The sequence below is a fragment of the Cervus elaphus genome, chromosome 16 (genome assembly GCF_910594005.1).
Source record: "Cervus elaphus chromosome 16, mCerEla1.1, whole genome shotgun sequence".
Taxonomy (NCBI): domain Eukaryota; kingdom Metazoa; phylum Chordata; class Mammalia; order Artiodactyla; family Cervidae; genus Cervus; species Cervus elaphus.
Genome location: NC_057830.1, coordinates 29,444,653 through 29,461,776, shown reverse-complemented (window position 1 = coordinate 29,461,776; position 17,124 = coordinate 29,444,653). Strand labels below are relative to the sequence as shown.

The 17,124-nt window shown below is 50.4% G+C and overlaps 2 protein-coding genes across 15 annotated transcripts in view; one reads left to right on the top strand and one right to left on the bottom strand.

Annotated features, from left to right (window-relative positions):
* The window catches only part of LOC122709939 (aminopeptidase O (putative)), a 392,862-nt gene extending 389,433 nt beyond the window's left edge, over positions 1-3,429 (top strand). For all 9 annotated transcript variants that reach the window (XM_043927317.1, XM_043927315.1, XM_043927318.1 and 6 more), the window contains one exon: positions 2,293-3,429. The gene's annotated coding sequence lies outside the window, so the exon portion shown is untranslated. The remainder of the gene's footprint in view (positions 1-2,292) is intronic.
* A 10,546-nt stretch (positions 3,430-13,975) lies between these two features.
* FANCC (FA complementation group C) overlaps positions 13,976-17,124 on the bottom strand; it is a 303,623-nt gene continuing 300,474 nt past the window's right edge. For all 6 annotated transcript variants that reach the window (XM_043927161.1, XM_043927163.1, XM_043927164.1 and 3 more), the window contains one exon: positions 13,976-15,753. In XM_043927161.1, the coding sequence (XP_043783096.1) occupies positions 15,589-15,753 (165 nt within the window). In that variant the 3' untranslated portion in view covers positions 13,976-15,588. The remainder of the gene's footprint in view (positions 15,754-17,124) is intronic.

Here is a 17,124-nt window from a genome sequence, read left to right as displayed (position 1 = left end):
TAACTGCCTTATTTATCTGAGAGAATTCTTACTACTGAAGAGGTTCTTCCAAGAGGGTTGAAGAGCTGTGTTGGCCAGGAGGGGAAGTAGTGGGAATAGTTGCCCCAACTGTGTGTCTCGTAGCGAAGCAACCGTGTGCAGGCTTCCCCAGCGCTCCCGTCGGGCAGCTTGCGAGCCTGTTCAGAGACAGCCCAGTTTAAAAGCCAGAGCGGTTACACAGTTACGTGTTGCCAGCCTCATACAGTGATCAGTACAAATCGTACTTCTCTTTAGATTTGTCACTTCCCAGTGTATGTTTCTGGAAGTGTGTGAAACTGCGGTGGTGCAGCCTGTGCCTTTGATGTTCCCTGGCTCCAAGTGGTGGAAAGCCACCGCACGTGGTGATTCTTCATTGTGCTTTTTTGCCCCAAGCAGGCAGAGGGAGGAGTCTGGTCAGGAGCCCCCCACCCCTCCACACTCCTGGATGGACGTAGGGGCCACTCACATGCCCTCTGCCCGCTCCCCGCCTGCTCGGTGAAGGGCCGTGGCGGGGCTGCCCCCTGAGTTGCCCCCTCCAGCAGTCGGGAATCCGTCCCACCCCTTGAGGGTCCCCACAGACATCCCCGACACTTAGAACCTTCGCCCCACGGGGTGATGGGCTGAGCGATTGAGCACGGCAACCCCCGACCAGCTGGTTGGTGCGTTTTTCATCTCCCAAAGCTGCACTGGCATTTGTGTGGTCATCTGTGAGTCCTTTGATTTTTAAAAATGATGCCCCTGAGGTGCCGAGTAAATGAACACCAAGCAGAAGTAAGGCCCAGGTGGTAGCGTGGCAGGCCTGGAGGTGGTGTCGTCGCCTTGTGTCTGAGGAAGCTGGTGCGTCCGATGTGGGCGGCACCGCCGCCTGGAGTGCTCTGGCTGCTTGGGTTCCTGGCATGCTGATTTGTGACTTAAGATTAAAATCACATTGCCAGGGATTACCACGCAACCACGACCCTGACTGCTGCTCCAGAAGCCATAGTTGCGCTCTCTGCAGTTCGGGGAACAGACGCATCTCGTAGCTCCTCTCTGCAAGCAGAAGAAGCTGACAGCCTCGGAAGATGCTCGCCGGCCCTTTCCTTATGCCCAGCGACGACCTCTCTGACGAGGTGCAGAGCTTAGCTGATTGGTGAACAGTGACTGGTTTCCGCTTTGTTCACAGTGGCTAAGTTCTGCACCTGAAGAGAAGGTGAGATGGGGCCAGTTAAGGTGGAGCTGCTGAGGCAGAGGCCGCTGCTGAGTGGTCAGCTCGGGGCCGAGCAGGATTCTGGAGGATAAGGGCCGGCCTGGCCCCAAGGATGCACTTTGTCCTGTTACGAATGCAAACATTTTGGTCCCAAAGTCTACAGAAATATAAATCCACTAAGTAAACATCTGTCTGAAAGTTCAAATGTATTGAAAGCTGCAGAATTATTCTTTTAAAAATCTAAAAGCAAATGAATCATAGACGTCCAGTAAGACTGTCAGCGGTAGATGGCATGTGAGTAGACCTGGGTACTTTGAAAGGAGACTTCCTCTTGTGATTTCCGAGCGCGGTGAACTCTCTCTTGTGTTTGCAGTCCAGGTCTGCGTCTCTCCTGCAGCGCCCGTGGGACGAGGCCGCGCGAGCTCCCAGCCGAGGCACTGCTTCTCCGGGCAGTTGGACCCGCCCTCCGGTGCCTACTGAGCTGATATCAGTTCTCATTTTACACACTGGCTCAGTTCAGCAGGAACAGGAGTCGAGCCCTAGAGCAAAGCCTTCCTGTTTGTAAGTGCCCAGCGGCTTGGGAGCTGGGACTGCAGCTGCGCGAAGACCGGCCCGAGCGTCCGCAGCAGAGCTGACCGGCAGCGGTGGTGGCCCCTCTGTATGTGTCCTGTGTGTGGGGGTCGGTAGAGTCAGAGTTGTGTTGACACGAGAAATGAGCTTCCACCCGAAAAGGCAGAATGCCGTTAGCGCCATGCGTGTGACGTGGGCAGCGCCCACCTCTGTCATGGTGTACCATGGCCAGAAAGCAGGTGGAGTGACTGCGGGCCTGAAACAGGCCGCCTCTCTAGGATCTGTCCTGTGACTGAAGCCCAAGTTACAGCCACTGGCTTTCACAGCCGTGTGTGAGCGAAGCAAATGGCTCGCGGTGCAGCTGTTAAAGCCCATTCTCGGGGCTGTGAGATGCGCCCTGGTCTCTCCCTGTTCTCTGCTCATGGTCCTCTCTCCAAAGCTGAGAGCAAAGGTTACTTGTTTACAAGAATTCCTCCGTTGTGACCCGGCAGTAAACTTTATTGCTGTTTCCTTTGCAGGAAAGATCACAGCGAGAATCTTATTCATGCATCTGCTCGTAGCCCCGGTGGGCCCAGGCTTGCATGGACCCTGGACATGAAAGGAAGAGCAATGGGGCTGCTGAAGCCGGCAGTCAGTGGCCGCCTGCGCCTTGTGGGGTGACCCCCCAAAGGTCCTCGCCGCAGATCTTGTGTCAAGAGGCGTACCCTCATCAGCAGTCTCCGTGGGGCCGTGTGATGCCTTCATGCCCATCCTGGATGAACCACCTCAAGATCCTGAATGTTAATTGAGTTTCCCCTTTGAGTTAAGTCAGTTCTTCCACCCAAACAACTCACTGCACCTTCTCCACCCATCCCTCAGCGTGTGGATCTGCATTTCCGCACTCCGAGAAAACCAGAGCTTGTCTACTAGGCCCAAGGAGCTGCTGCCCACCTACTCAGAATTACATTGATATGTCCATTATTTAGATTTTCCGAAGTTTTAGTAACTTTTGGTAGAAGTGCAGGATAAGATTCTTTAAGATTTGTTGATAATATAATGGATTCATGGTTTTTTTTTTTCCTTCTTCCTGTTTACTTCTGAATTTAATACTTAAAAAAAAGAGAAAAGGGTGTAGTGTCCGCATTCTTGTCTCCTCCTTTTCTCACCTCCCTGGTTCCTCTAGTGTTCAAAGTGGTGCTGATACTCTGGGGGCGGGGGGGGGGACATGTGCCTCCTGCACCTGATAAAGGTTCCGTCCGGCATCGCCGTACGCCACGGGAACCTGTGCTAATGGTGCTTCTCTTTCCCACAAATGTTTGAAGTTAAGAATAGAAACTAAGCTTCCCGGGATTGCCCAAAGGGAAAGGTGGCCTTAAAACACCCCAGAAGCCACAGTGGTTGGTGCAGGCACGTGATGGATGGCGTGAGGCTCAGCTGAGCGGGAGTGGACCCACCCGCCTGCACCATTGGTGCCTCGGGCCAGCCTGGGGGCGATGGGCAGCTGAACACAGCCCTTCATTAGACACTCCTGACCTTCAGAATTATGTAACAGTGACTGTCGTTTTAGAAGGTTTCCTGAGGGTTGATTCTCTGCTCTTACATGTCTTTGCATATGTTGCTTCTGTGTGCTTTGTTTACCGTGTCTGTATAATAAAAGTCTGATTTTTAAATAGGAATAAGTGTCAAAATGCTGTTATTTGTGAAAACGTGAAATAAATGACTCTCCCCGTGGTTGGTATGTGTTGGCCCTCTGAGAGGCAGAGCAGCAAGCCTGGGGCACAGCCGGTGTCTGGCTGCAGCCAACCAGTCAGCCTTGTGGTTTGGTCTTGTTTGACCACATGTTTGTTTTCTTTAGAAACCACTGAGGCACGGCTGAGCTGCCCCGCGAGGAGTTCTGCCCCAGACAGCGGGTCCCCTTGCCCCCGTGGCCCGCTGCCCTGTGCTGGTTCTGAGCACAGGTGCGGCAGCAGGAGGGGCGCTCAGACCCACGCCGAGTGACAGCCTCGCCGGCCATGGCTGTGGGTAGTTTGCATCTATGGGCACGGGCCTTTGGGGGGTGGGTGGGTGGCCCTCTGGCCGCACTGGTGTTCCCGTCTTCTGAGCTCCTGGGATGGTTGTCCAGGTTCCCCCCACACCTCCTGAGAGGCCAGAGCCTGGCTGGGACTGCTGGGCTCCAGAGTGGCCACCAGTCAGCGAGGACACAGGCTGTGGAACTAACACTGCATTCTTAGGTGGCTCGTGCTGTGAAAATAGTTCTGTGGTAAGGGGCAGGTCCTAGGTCTGAGGCTGCTTTATCAGCAGGACCTGAGCACCTTGGGAGGGATGCCTCAGTACAGGCGTGAGTGTTCGCAGAGGACCCAGGAGCCCCAGGCACAGAAGGTGGTGGTCTCGGGGAGACAAGGGTATGGGAGCCTGCCCTTCCCGAATCCTCCTGTGCATCAGGCCTGCACAGTGGGATCCCCAAGATCACATAGTGACTGGCGGGATTTAAATGTGTGTCCACCAGTCTTCACCCCGAAGCTGAAGCTCCAATACTTTGGCCCCCTGATGCGAAAAGCCAACTCACTAGAAAGACCATGATGCTGGGAAAGATAGAGGGCAGGAGGAGAAGGGGACGACAGAGGATGAGATGGTTGGATGGCATGATTGACTCAATGGACATGAGTCTGAGCAAACTCGGAGATAGTGAAGGACAGGGAAGCCTGGCGTGCTGCAGTCCGTGGGGTTGCAAAGAGTCGGACACGACTGAGCGACTAAACAACCACCAGCACCCCCTGGCCCGGGGCTCTCCCCACAGTTCATCTCAGGATGTAGATCGTCCCTTTGGTAATAAATGCTCAGGGACACCCGGTTTTGTCATTCAGTCAACAGAAGATATGAGAGCTCTGTCTTCCTAACCGAGTTTGCTGTCGGGATGGGCCTGGGTGGGGCCAAGTGAGCACTAAGCTGGAATCTGCTAGTTATGTTCCCGTGGGCAAGTCCCCAGGACTTGCCTGCCTGGGAGTCGCTTATTTAGCGGCAGTTTCTGATCTTTGCTACCCCAGGAATGGTATGTTTCCAGCATCAGCGTTTCCAATCACGTTCCCAGGGTGAGCAGACAGGATGGAATGAGCTCTGCCCTCCAGCTGAGATGAGGAAATGAGCCTCTAGGAAGCTGCGTGGTCACTGACTAGGCGACACCTCCACCCAGAGGGGGACACCCAGCAGGAGGCTCCGTCAGCGCCCTGGTCCGGGGAAGCAAGGAAACCCTGGCCCCTTCTGCAGTAGCTGTACTTCGGTGCTGGACTTCTCAGCTGTGGAGTCTGGACTGGGCTGCTCGCCCCGTTAGCATTGCCCTCGGTCCAGAACCATGCCGAGGTGACAGCTGGTTTGAGACCTGGTTAAACCAGTGAGGAGAGGTGGTCTTGTTCTCTGAGCAAGTGAAGTGGTTAATTGCCAAGTGACTGTCCTGAAATGGAGGTGCTCCCCCACCCAGCACAGGATCCAAGCCCTTGCCTCAGTTCCCCACGTGTTGACCTGGTCCTCGGGGCCCCACAGGGGGGACTGCACCCTGGCCCAGGCCTGGCCGTCACCCCCTGGCTGGCCTGGAGAGCCCCTTGCCCTCCCTATCCACCCACTTGGCCTCTCCACCACCCCTGGGCCTGGACCCAGGGCTGGGGGCCCCGGTGGGACCCATGCAGGACCCAGAGGTGGGAGAGGAGACAGGGAAGAAGTCAAGAAATTCAGGTCTCCCTTTTGGGCTCTATTTCAGTAAAGAGTTTCAAAGCACTTATTTTGATTGGAATTCCACATCAAAACATGGCAATAATAGTCACCACCCCAAACAAGATACAGAAATGTCACATTAGGCAGAACCTGGTGCTCCAAGGGCAGTGACTTGAAATAGCAAACCTCGTCCCTAACCTTAACCCACCGCTTTCAGTGGAGGGAAGGCCTCTAAAAGAAAGGTTTCTGCAACTGGCCTGACCCCACAGGCACTCGGCAAAGGCCTGGGCAATGCCATCTAGACGGCTGGGCCGCTCTGCAGGGCGGTCCGCCTGCACCGGCTTGCCCCGGCCACAGCCGGCCTCAACGAGGGCAGCGGTAACCCTCCGGACAGCTGGAAGGCAGAAGCTGAGTGGCTCCTCACGAAGAGCTGGTTTTTCTTAGAGCCTTACGCTTCAGGCCAGCCACCTCATTCTATAGATGCAGCCAGCTGAGGGGGAGGATGAGGCATTTGAGAAGGAATCTGCCCAGAATTTCAGCAAGGCCAACCCACCCTGCAAGGAGCATGGTGTCCCAGCGGCTCCTGCCAAACAGAACCCTGGGTGTCCCGAGCCTGTGCCTTCCCTTGGGTGGAAAGCTCACCACACCCCATTCCCAAGAAGTTGGGGGTGGTGGGGAGGAATGCTTCCTCTGGCACTTTGCCAGCAGGTAACACGTGTCAGATGGTACCTTGCAGCATCCTCTTCCCAGGGCACCTTGGACTGGACCATCACAGGGGGCAGAGAGAGGTGGGGGGGCACCCTCTGTGCAGGGCCCAGCCGTGGCAAAGATGCCGTACAAGGTGCCAGGACGGTGCTGAGCCCAAGCCTGGCCACCTGGAACCTCCGTGGCCCAAGGTTGGGGCTGGAGACGCCTGGGGGTTTAAAGGGCTGCTTGGACCTCCCAGGGCAGTGCCCAGAGGCCAAGCTCAGTGAGGAGAACACTCAAGCCCGGAGGCCACTGTCGTGGGACAATGACCTCGCCCTCCCTGGCTGGGCCCTGGGAGTTTACAAGGTGGAAGGGAGGAAAAGCTGGCTGGGGCTATTCATGGGTGAGGTTTTATAGATCTTTTCCCACTCTTTGGTGCTGTCTGGGAGATTGACCGGCTAATGAGGTATTTCTGTTCCAGTCCAATGACTGGGTGGTGTGAGAAAAAGAGGGAGGAGGCTATCAGCTAAGCCTAGGGGCGGAAGGAAGTTACCATAAAACCACAGATGTTCCCAGTGGTTCCCAGGACTACCGTTCTGCCTGGACGATGGGTGGGCATCCAGGCACCCTGGCATTGGAGCATCGGAGCAGAACAGGCCCGGCCCTGGTGCGAGGACCAGCCAAAAAGCATGCTCGTGAGGGTTGGGCCTGAGAAGGGTGGCTAGTGGCGGTACCGGAACCCCATGCTTGCCTATCTGTCTGCGTGTACATGTTTTGAAATACGAGTCAGAGTACAAAAATGCAGATAAAGACCTCTCTGACCGCATGTTTTCCTCTTCTCCAGACCGCTCCCATAAAACTAAATCTGGTCCCTTCAAAGTGTTGTTTGAGATAAAGTAAGTTCAGGGGTTTGCTTTCTCAGCCACAAGGACTGAATTGGGCCGAACTGCTCCAGGGACTGTCCTCAGCCTCCAGTAGCACTGCCTAGGCCCCCGGCCTTTTCTGGGCAGCTGATGGGGTGGCCAGGGCTCCCTCGTGGGATGCCCACCTTGGAGGGCAAAGCTCCACCCCGCAGGGCAGCCTCGCACCACTTTCCAAACAGTTCCTCTGTGGCTTTGTCTGGGAAGCAGAAGGGATTGGGTCCACACGGAGGTTTCTGTTTTCTTAAGCCTTCTTTGTACTCCTTCTGCCTATAGCTTCCTCCAGCCCGAGCCTTTGGCGATGGTTCCACCACTGCAAGCCCAGCACAGAAGGTGTTCTTGCCTGTGGGGTGGCATGGGAGGTACTGAAACCGCCTACCTGACCACACTGCTTAGAGTCTCAAGTTCAGAAAGTTCTTTTCCAACCTAATAGGCCACCTTTGTCACATGAGGTCTGGCAGGACAAACCTTGGAAGTGGAATGTGTTTCTTAAGACCAGCAAGGACACTCTTGGTTAGATTGGAAAGGCAGGAGTGATACCTCAGGTTTTCATGCTCTCACGGCAAAATTTACGTCTCCCGGGACTTGGACTTCAGTCCCGCCTAAGGAGGGAGGCTCAAGAAAATGTGAATTAGGGGGATAAATCAGCAATTTAGATAGGAGCCAATTTTAGTGTTTGCCCATGGGTTGGTACAGGCACAAGGGTGTATTTATGTTGAGTTATAAAGCAAAGACATAACGTAAAGGAAAGGAATTGTAGCTTTATGATTTTTAGCTGCTTTAATAAATTAAGTGATTATGTCAAGGAAGAGAGAACTGCAGAAATTGTGGTTTCATCACAGCTGGGGGCTGAGGAGGCATTTTGTAGAGCAGGAGAGTGGTTATTAGTAATCACAGAAGCTGGGCAGATGGACAGATTGACATCAAGGAAGTTGAAGTCATGGCCCACAAACTGCCCCAACTGGGGGGAACCAAGGCCCTGGTCCTCAGGCCACCTTCCCTCTAGGTCAGGGTACCTCTTTCTAGAAAACTCTTCATTTGTAAATAAGCTGTGACGATGACGCCGAGCTGGTGGCTGAGCAGGTGCGCCAGAGCAGGGGTCTCCTCTCTGAGTTACAGGTGGGCATGGAGGCCTGCTTTCCTTTGCAGCATCATTTAACAGTGAGCCTTTCTTAGAACGAACGTTCCTTTACATACTGATGACTGTAAATTCTTTTTGCATACAATGGATGTGCAAACAGATATAAACAGCATGTAAACAAAGAGCAAGCGCTGTTCCACCTCTTGACCAGCTCCTCCTCCAGGGCCATCACTGTGAGCAGAGTGAGGGCAGAGACGGAGCAGGCAGTCCGCGGCACACATGCAGACCCCGGCTTACGCGTGTGTGGGGCAGAGTGCACACGGGTCTTTCCACGGCTGCGACATCTGAATGTCCCATGGCTGAGTCGTCTCCTTAGGTCCGTTTATTCAGATCCCAGCCCCGCTCGATGTGACCTGTGTAATCTTCTGGACTTCGGTTGCCTTATCTATAGGCCATGGACAATATCATTAGGTGGTCGTGAGAATTACATAAATCAATTTACGTAAAGCCCTGATAACAGGGCCTGGCATCAACTGTAAAGTCATGTGCTACGCTTTGATGGTTGGTTTATTTAACCGGCCCTCTACCGAGGAAGCTGTGAGTGTTTCCAGTGCCCTGGGCATTCTGCATATACAAAGGCAGCAGTGCATCTGTGGGATAATTTCTGGACTTGCTCACGGTGGGTCCACGCAACCTGAAGTGTGGGGAGGCAGCTCTGAAGAACCGCCTTTTTGTTACTAGATAAAAGGATATATAATTTAACATTTTTTTAATTTAATGTTTTACTGCAGTAACATATATGTGAAATTTATCATTTTAACCATTTTCAAATGTACATTTCAGTGGTGTTAGGGACAGTCATGCCATTGTGTGCCCATCACCACCCATCCACCTCCAGAACTTTGTTATCACCCCAAAGTGAGACTCACCCATGAAACAGTAACCTTCCATTCTGTCCCCACCGCCCATGGCACCCACTGTCCTGTTTTCTTTCTCTCCAAATTTGACTATTCTAGGTACCTCATATGTGCAGAATAACTCTCCTTCCAAGAAGCAAGAGTCTTTTAAGTTCATGGCTGCAGTCACCATCTGCAGTGATTTTAGAGCCCAAAGAGATAAAGTCTGCCACTGTTTCCATTGCTTCCTCTTCTGTTTGCCATAAAGTCATTGGACGGGATGCTGTGATCTTAGTTTTTTGATTGCTGAGTTTTAAGCCAGCTTTTTCACTCTCCTCTTTCACCCTTATCAAGAGGCTCTTTAGTTCCTCTTTGCTTTCTGCCATTTGGATGGTATCATCTGCATATCTGAGGCTGTTGATATTTCTCCTGGCAATCTTGATTCTAACTTGTGAGTCATCCAGCCCAGCATTTCACATGGTGTACTCTGCATAGAAGTTAAATAAGCAGGGTGACAGTATATAGCCTTGACGTACTCCTTTCCCAATTTTTAAGCAGTCCATTATTTCATGTCTGGTTCTAACTCTTGCTTCTTGTCCTGCATACAGGTTTCTCAGGAGACAGGTCAGGTGGTCTAGTACTCCCATCTCTCTAAGAATTTTCCACACTTTGTTGTGATCCACCCAGTCAAAGGCTTTGGCACAGTCAATGAAGCAGAAGTAGATGTGTTTTTGGAATTCTCTTGCTTTTTCTTTGATCCAGCAGATCATAAATCCTTAGACTAATTCAACAAATACTTGTCAGGTACCCATGGTATACCTGCAACTATTCCAGGCACTTGTATTGGAGATAGTCAAGTATATAAGTAGATTGCCTGGGGTCCATCCTATGTAGGGCCTTGAACGCTGTTTTAAGAATGTTGGGTTCCACCATGCTCTGAACAGGGGTGTGACGTGAAGGCAGTTGGAAATGATTGCTGAAACTCTGCTGGTGGGTGAGGGTGGGAGCAGGGAGAGTAGGCGATGCTGGTGTCTCAGAGGAGGGCAGGGAGCAAGGAGCGGTCAGAGACAGGGACGTCCTTGTGACGGAGACATGGGGGTGAGAGGAGAGCAGGGCAGAATGCTTACAGAATTGGGCCTGAGTCCCTGGATAGTTGGAGCCACCATCAACTGACTTGAGGAGACTGTGGTTTTGGTGCAGGGTGGGTGGGCTGGTGGAATCAGCCCATGTTAGTTTGACACTGTTGCTGACCACCCAGTGGAAATAGCTGGTAGGCCGTGGGTATTCAGGTGTGTGGTCTGGGGAGGAGGCTTGTGAAAGGCCAGCAGAGTGAGGCGCCACGGGGTGGAGACCTAAGGACGGAGCCCAGGGAGCCTGCCGAGTGGAGGTCAGGGGTTGGGCAGGGCCCAGCCCCCTCAGCCAGAGGAAGGCCCTGGAATGTTCCACCAGCCAAGGGAAGCTGTCAGGGAGGAGAGAGACTCACTGGGTCAGATGCCGCCCAGACTGGTGTAGGAGGCCCAAGAACGGCTGGCTGGGGCCCCGGGGAGGGCACCCTGACAGGGACAGTCCCCGGGGGTCCCTCTTTCAGGTTCCACCGACCTGTTGTAGTGACTCGGCTTTAAGAACATGTGCCAACATGCGTACTTGTCATTATACTGCATGTAACACCTCACTTTCAGGATTCTCTTGACTGTACCTTTTGTTTTGTTTTTTTGGCCGAGAGGCATGTGGGATCCTAGCTCCCCAGCCAGGGATTGAACCCACTCCCCCTGCGTTGGAAGGTGAAGTCTTAACCACTGGACTGCCAGGGAAGTCCCGTTTCTTGGCTTTTCGTAAAAATGTTTTTTTTTTTCATTTATTTTTATTAGTTGGGGGCTAATTAGTTTACAATATTGCAGTGGTTTTTGTCATACATTGACATGAATCAGCCATGGATTTACAAGTATTCCCCATCCTGATCCCCCCTCCCACCTCCCTCTCTACCCGATCCCTCTGGGTCTTCCCAGTGCACCAGGCCCGAGCACTTGTCTCATGCATCCCACCTGGGCTGCTGATCTGTTTCACCCTAGATAATATACATGTTTTGATGCTGTTCTCTCGAAACATCCCACCCTCACCTTCTCCCACAGAGTCCAAAAGAATTCATTTGAATCAGTTCTAATGAGATAGGTGAAACTGGAACCCATCATACAGAGTGAAGTAAGCCAGAAAGATAAAGACCAATACAGTATACTAACGCATATATATGGAATTTAGAAAGATGGTAACGATAATAACCCTATATGCAAAACAGAAAAAGAGACACAGATGTACAGAAAAATGTTTATTTTTAAGAATAGACTCCAAAATTCTTGTGGAGTCAGGATACCTAGTTCTCCTATTAGGATTCTAAGTCTAATTTACTCTCTGAGGTAGTTACTGTGTTTCTATTCAGGAGGTCTTTCTGGGAGGAAAGAACTACCAGTTAGAGCAGTGGTTCTCCGTCTGGCAACGTGTGGACCAAGCTTCCGCTGTCGTCTCTGGGTTGGCACCTAGTTCAGAGAGGGTGGGATGAAGCCCCCACTGCAGAGACTTGCTGGGTCCCCAGGGTTAATGGTGCCACACTGATGACCCCTGCCTCAGATGCCTGCAAACCGGCTTTCTGCCAAGGGCCCTCCTCCATCTTCTGCTAGTATTAGGCTGTTTCATGGCGCTCATCCTTCCACAATGCCCTAGAAGAGTCTTAAAGAGTAGACAGTGTATGTGGACATTCGTCATTCTCTTTAGCCGCCCAGGTTCTGACCCACCCCACCCCCCCACCCCCCCATCTATGGGGGATGCAGTCGGTGGCATCTAATAATGTCACAGAAGTGAAACCAGCTGGACACCTTCCCCAGCTCTTCTTACAGCCTAAGAGATGTGGGGGACAGGGCCTGTCTCCCTACTGAAGGCAGCAGAGCTTGCAGGACAAACTGTTAATACAGGGGTCCTGAATTGCAGAACTCGGTGGCAACAGCAGGAATTTCCTTCCCTGGCCACTCTGAACCTGGGTTTTGGGCACTGCTGCTGGCTGACTAGAGCTAAGCCTTCTCTGCTCCACAGTTCTGTGGGCTTCTTTTTTTTGTTTTTTTTGGCTGGGTCACGGTTGCTGTGCGTGTGTTTCTCTAGTTATGGATAGGAGGGTCTACTCTCTTGTTTTGCTGCGCGGGCTTCTGATTGTGGTGGCTTCTCTTGTTGCCAAGCTCAGGCTCTAGGGCATTTGGGCCTCAGCAGCTGCGGGCCATGAGCTCAGTAGTTGTAGCTTGTAGGCTCCGTTGCCCTGAAGCATGTGGAATCCTCCCAGACCAGGGATCGAACTCATGTCCCCTGCATTGGCAGGTGGACTCTCAACCACTGGACCACCAGGGAAGTCCTCTGTGGGCTTTTAAGTACTCTTTGGATCACTTCCCTTTTGCTTCAACATTGTGTCTGCTTCTGTTGCTTGCAACAAGAATCCTAACTTGATGCACATTGATTCATCACATTGTGAGAAAAACCAGAGGTTGAGATTTTCAATAGTGATTTAAAAGACTTTCTACTTCTTCAGAAGATCTAAGAAGTATGAAACTCAGGATCCAAGCATGCAAGTTTCCTGCCCCAAAACACCAAGTACGGTTCGCTAGCACAATTATATCAAGGATTGGGGGAAAAGGAAGTCCTACACCACAACCGTCCTTTGTTATTATCAGTCTGTGTATGAGGGATATGATCTGGACCCATGCTATAAACAAACTGTGGACCTGGATCTTAGAAGAAGGCTTTAAGACACACATATTTATTTTGCCTTAAATTTACTTCCTTAGGAATGAGATGGTTTGGTGATGATTAATAACAGGATTGTTTGACAAAATCCATGAAATCCATGTCAAACCCAGTGTCAGGCAGAGGAAGGAAATCATCCCCAGCACCACAGGCTGTGGGTGGGGTGGTGATAGGCTGGCAGAGGAGCAGAAAAGCAAGGACTGTGGCAGAGTCAAGTCCATTATCTTCCTCCCTGGAGAGCAGTTTGGATTCCTTGTTGAATAAGGTAGAACATTCCTCAGGTTTGTTCTTACTGTGCAAACACTAGGCCCCTCTGGGTAACAAGGACAGGCTCGGTATCAATTTGCCTTGAATTTCTGCCCACTGCCCAGGTCCGGATCCTCTTCCAATCCCTGTTCTTCACTCCTCCGCTTTGACGGAAGATGTGGCTTTCTGCTGTCCCCTCTCATCCTGTCTGGTACCCTTGTCCCAGCAGGGAGAACAGGGCCGGGTATAGAAGACAGAACTGGCACCCAGGACCGCCCGGGCAGGGGCTCGTCCCCACATGCCCTCTGCGGTTCAGGTGCCTCCTGGACATGCCAGGAGCCCCCCGGTACCCCACCTCAGGAAGCAGAGTGATTGTCCAGAAAGCCCGATGCAAGCTGTTTGAGGTAAAACTGGGGGCGGCCAGATCCTGAGAGAGCCATGGGGATGTGCTCTGAGGAGGAGCGGAGCCGCAGGTGGGGTCCCTCCTTCCCGATGCCCAGGGGGCCGGGGAGGCCGGAGCGAGAGGACTGTGAGTCTGAAACACCAGCGTGAGCAGGAGGGTGGGCTGTGTTCTTGCTTCAGAAACTGAGGGGGGACACAATGTGCACATCAATTCAGCTTACACTCAGTGGTAACATTTAAGTATGGCTTAAAGGGAAAAAAAGTGTCTATATTATGACGCATCTTGTTTTGTTTCAGCAGCTGCTGCTGACTTGCCTACCCTACACCCACTCTCCTCAGCAGTTTTTAGATATCCAGTGGCAAGTTTCCTAGGCCTAGAGATAAATCATAATTGGTCTTTTCTAGGGGCAGACCTATCTAGGTTTTGAGGAACCGGAAGCTCCCATAATTGGGGAGTAGAGAGAATTTTTTTTTTCTGAGAAAAACAGTAATACTTAATACAAAATTAGGTGCCATGTGACTTTTATTTAGACTGACAAACTATAAAGCAAATTACAGATTTTAAAAAGCTAGCAAATTCTACAAACATCATGAAGTCCTGATGAATAACCTAAGGGTGTTACGGGTGTATTAAGGGTGGCCATTTAATACATTTTCTCCCTATAGTTTTGGGCTCTGTCCTCTTTGATCTAAGTCCAAAGCTTAGGGGAACTTAGAGGCTTTGTAAAGGAATTAGGAAATACTACACACAGACTGAGGTAAGGTCAGGAAGGAAATTTCCAGAAATGCAGATTAAACAATCTGAGATAAATAACTGTCCTGTTTTTATTATTTGCTGTGAAATACAGTGTGAATGGGTGTCCATGTGGAAGCATACCCCCCCAAGGAGGTCTGGATCCCAGGGGCCACTCAGTTTAGGGGGGACTCGCTACCACTGAACTGAGCCTTTTTTTCCATGTCCACTGAAGTCAGTCACAGCTTCCCTGGCAAGAATCAACATAGGAGAGGCAGCCTCAACTCTAAGGGAAGCACATGATGATGGCACTTGTGAGAAGAGCACTTTAACAGCATACCTTTCATACTGCAGCATTTCTCAAATGGAAGGCTCAGGTCAAAAGGTCTTGGAATTTTCCAGATCTTCAGGTGGATCCGTATATTAAAACAAGTAATAACTCTAAAAGCTTAATGTCTAATACAACAAAACTTTACTCATCCTCAAACAGAAGCCAAGAATAAGGCAGATTCAGAGATGACTAATACATAAATCCAAGTGGACACAAAAGTCTTGACTCACTCGGCAAAGAGATAATACACAAAAAAGCAAAAGCATAAACCTAAAAGGGAAAAAACGTCTTTAATTGATGTGAAATAAATATTGTTGAGGTGCCAATTCTTCATTAGAAATTTCCAACTCCCATTTTAGTTAACAAGACAGCTGACATATAATCTCTTCCCATGTTTCCAGCACACATCCTGAACCCTACCCTATCAGCCACCTTTGAGGGAACGTGAGTGCTTGCAGTAACAGCCAGTGCTTAGCGAATGTAAAGGAAAGGCCCAGAGCCGGCTTCATTTCATTGCTGAGACGTGCTGTTCCCCGGTCACCACTACCACCCCTGGGCTTGGTGGGATCTGCTTAGGGGCATGAGAGGGAAACCTGAGGGGTCCACACTATCCTGGATGAAGAATGTCTTAGGAAAGCAAGAGAGCTTCCTGGTGGATAAGATGAGATATTGATAACAATTACTGGACTTCTTAAAAAAGTGGAAGAAGGCTAAGGTATTTTCTAAAATGATCAATGGTACATGACCAACTTCTTGTTCCAAAGAGTTTGAAACATCCAAATAATAGTCGTGTGTCTTAGTTTGATATGGGGAAGAAAGGAAATAGAAATCTCTTCTCCCATCCAGGCTTTTCTTTAGGGGTTCTCTAATCAACATTCAGGCTGAGTGAGTAAACCTCACTGAATCCAGGCTGAAGTACCTGACATTTTTTGCAAAACAAGTACTACCAGATCTTGCCAAGATGTTTATGGCTCATTCTTACAACGCAAAGAGGGAACACATTCTACAAACTTGTGGCCATGAAGAAGCGGCCCCATCATCTCATCATGTGGAGTCACTCGTTAACCTGCCGGGGCGAGGCTTGCTCTCGCAGCTCTGTGAGGAGCTCTTTGGCCAGTTTTCTTGACGTATGGGCTTCCACGCAAAGGTGATACCATCTGTACAAAGTATAGTCCAGGAAGCCAATAATCTCGTTCATTATCGCATCCGTCTGAGCCATCTGGAATGAGGACAGAAAAGAAGACAAATTAAAACACTTTGCAGACAGACTCGGCTCTTCATCCAGTGGACCAACCATAACCATCCTGTCTCCCAGAGGCAGCTGCATTCCTATCAGCTCCAAAGGGCTCTTGTTTGTTTTCAAGGTGATGAGCAAAGCAAGACCATTCTCAAACCTTGGCCATCTTGTGAGCAGAATCATTTCCTAAAGCTCACCCCCTCAGACACACAACAGCTACAGACAAATGCTTTATTTCTTGGAACACCTGTCACAAGCTTTGAGGGTTATTTGCTATGAGAAACAGAGGCAAATGAGCATACTATGCTTGACTTTCTACGAAAGGCTCACTCTAATGTGAGAACTGGAAAATGCTGAAAAGAGAGTGCCACCTGTTCTCACACAAACAGCTTTACAAATGGCATTCTTGGGCTCGCGGCTGGCCCTCTTAGGGCCCTGTTTGTTAACAGGCACCTAAGATTTTAACTCCCTTCATGGATCACAGCCTTATTGAAGCTCAACAGTTAAAAAGCTAAGATCATGGCATCTGATCCCATCACTTCATGGCAAATAATAGGGGAAAAAGTGGAAGCAGTAACAGATTTTATTTTCTTGGGCTCCAAAATAACTGCAGACAGTGACTGCAACCATGAAATTAAAAGATGCTTGTTCCTTGGAAGGAAAGTTATGACAAGGTGAGCATATTCAAAAGCAGAGATATCATTTGGCCGACAGAAAGTCTGTATACAATCAAAGCTATGTCTTTCCAGTAGACATGTATGGATGTATGAGTTGGACCATAAAGAAGGCTGAGAGCACTGAAGAATTGATGCTTTTGAATTGTGGTGCTGGAGAAGACTCTTGAGAGTCCCTTAGACTGCAAGGAGACTAAACCAGTTAATATTAAAGGAAATCAACCCAGAATATTCACTGGAATGACTGATGCTGAAGCTCTAATATTTTGGTCACCTGATGCAAAAAGCAGACTCACTGGAAAAGACCTTGATGCTGGGAGGCTATTGAAGGCAGGAGGAGAAGGGGCGGCAGAGGATAAGATGGTTAGATAGCATCACAGACTCAATGGACATGAATCTGAGCAAACTCCGAGAGAGAGTGGACAGAAAAGCCTGGCATGCTGTATGTGACCATGGGGTTGCGAAGAGTCAGACACAACTTAGCAACTAAGCAATAGCAACAAAGTTGTTAACACCTGACTCTTACGGGAAGCAGGAAACACAGGAACTGTCATTTCTGCTAAATACAGCCTTAGTTGTGGTACCCTTAAGTGCCATTTTCTAAGAGTTCGGTTCAACAAAAAGGGTGAGAATCTCACAATCTATCTGTGAAGAATTTACTATGCTTTTTTAGACACAA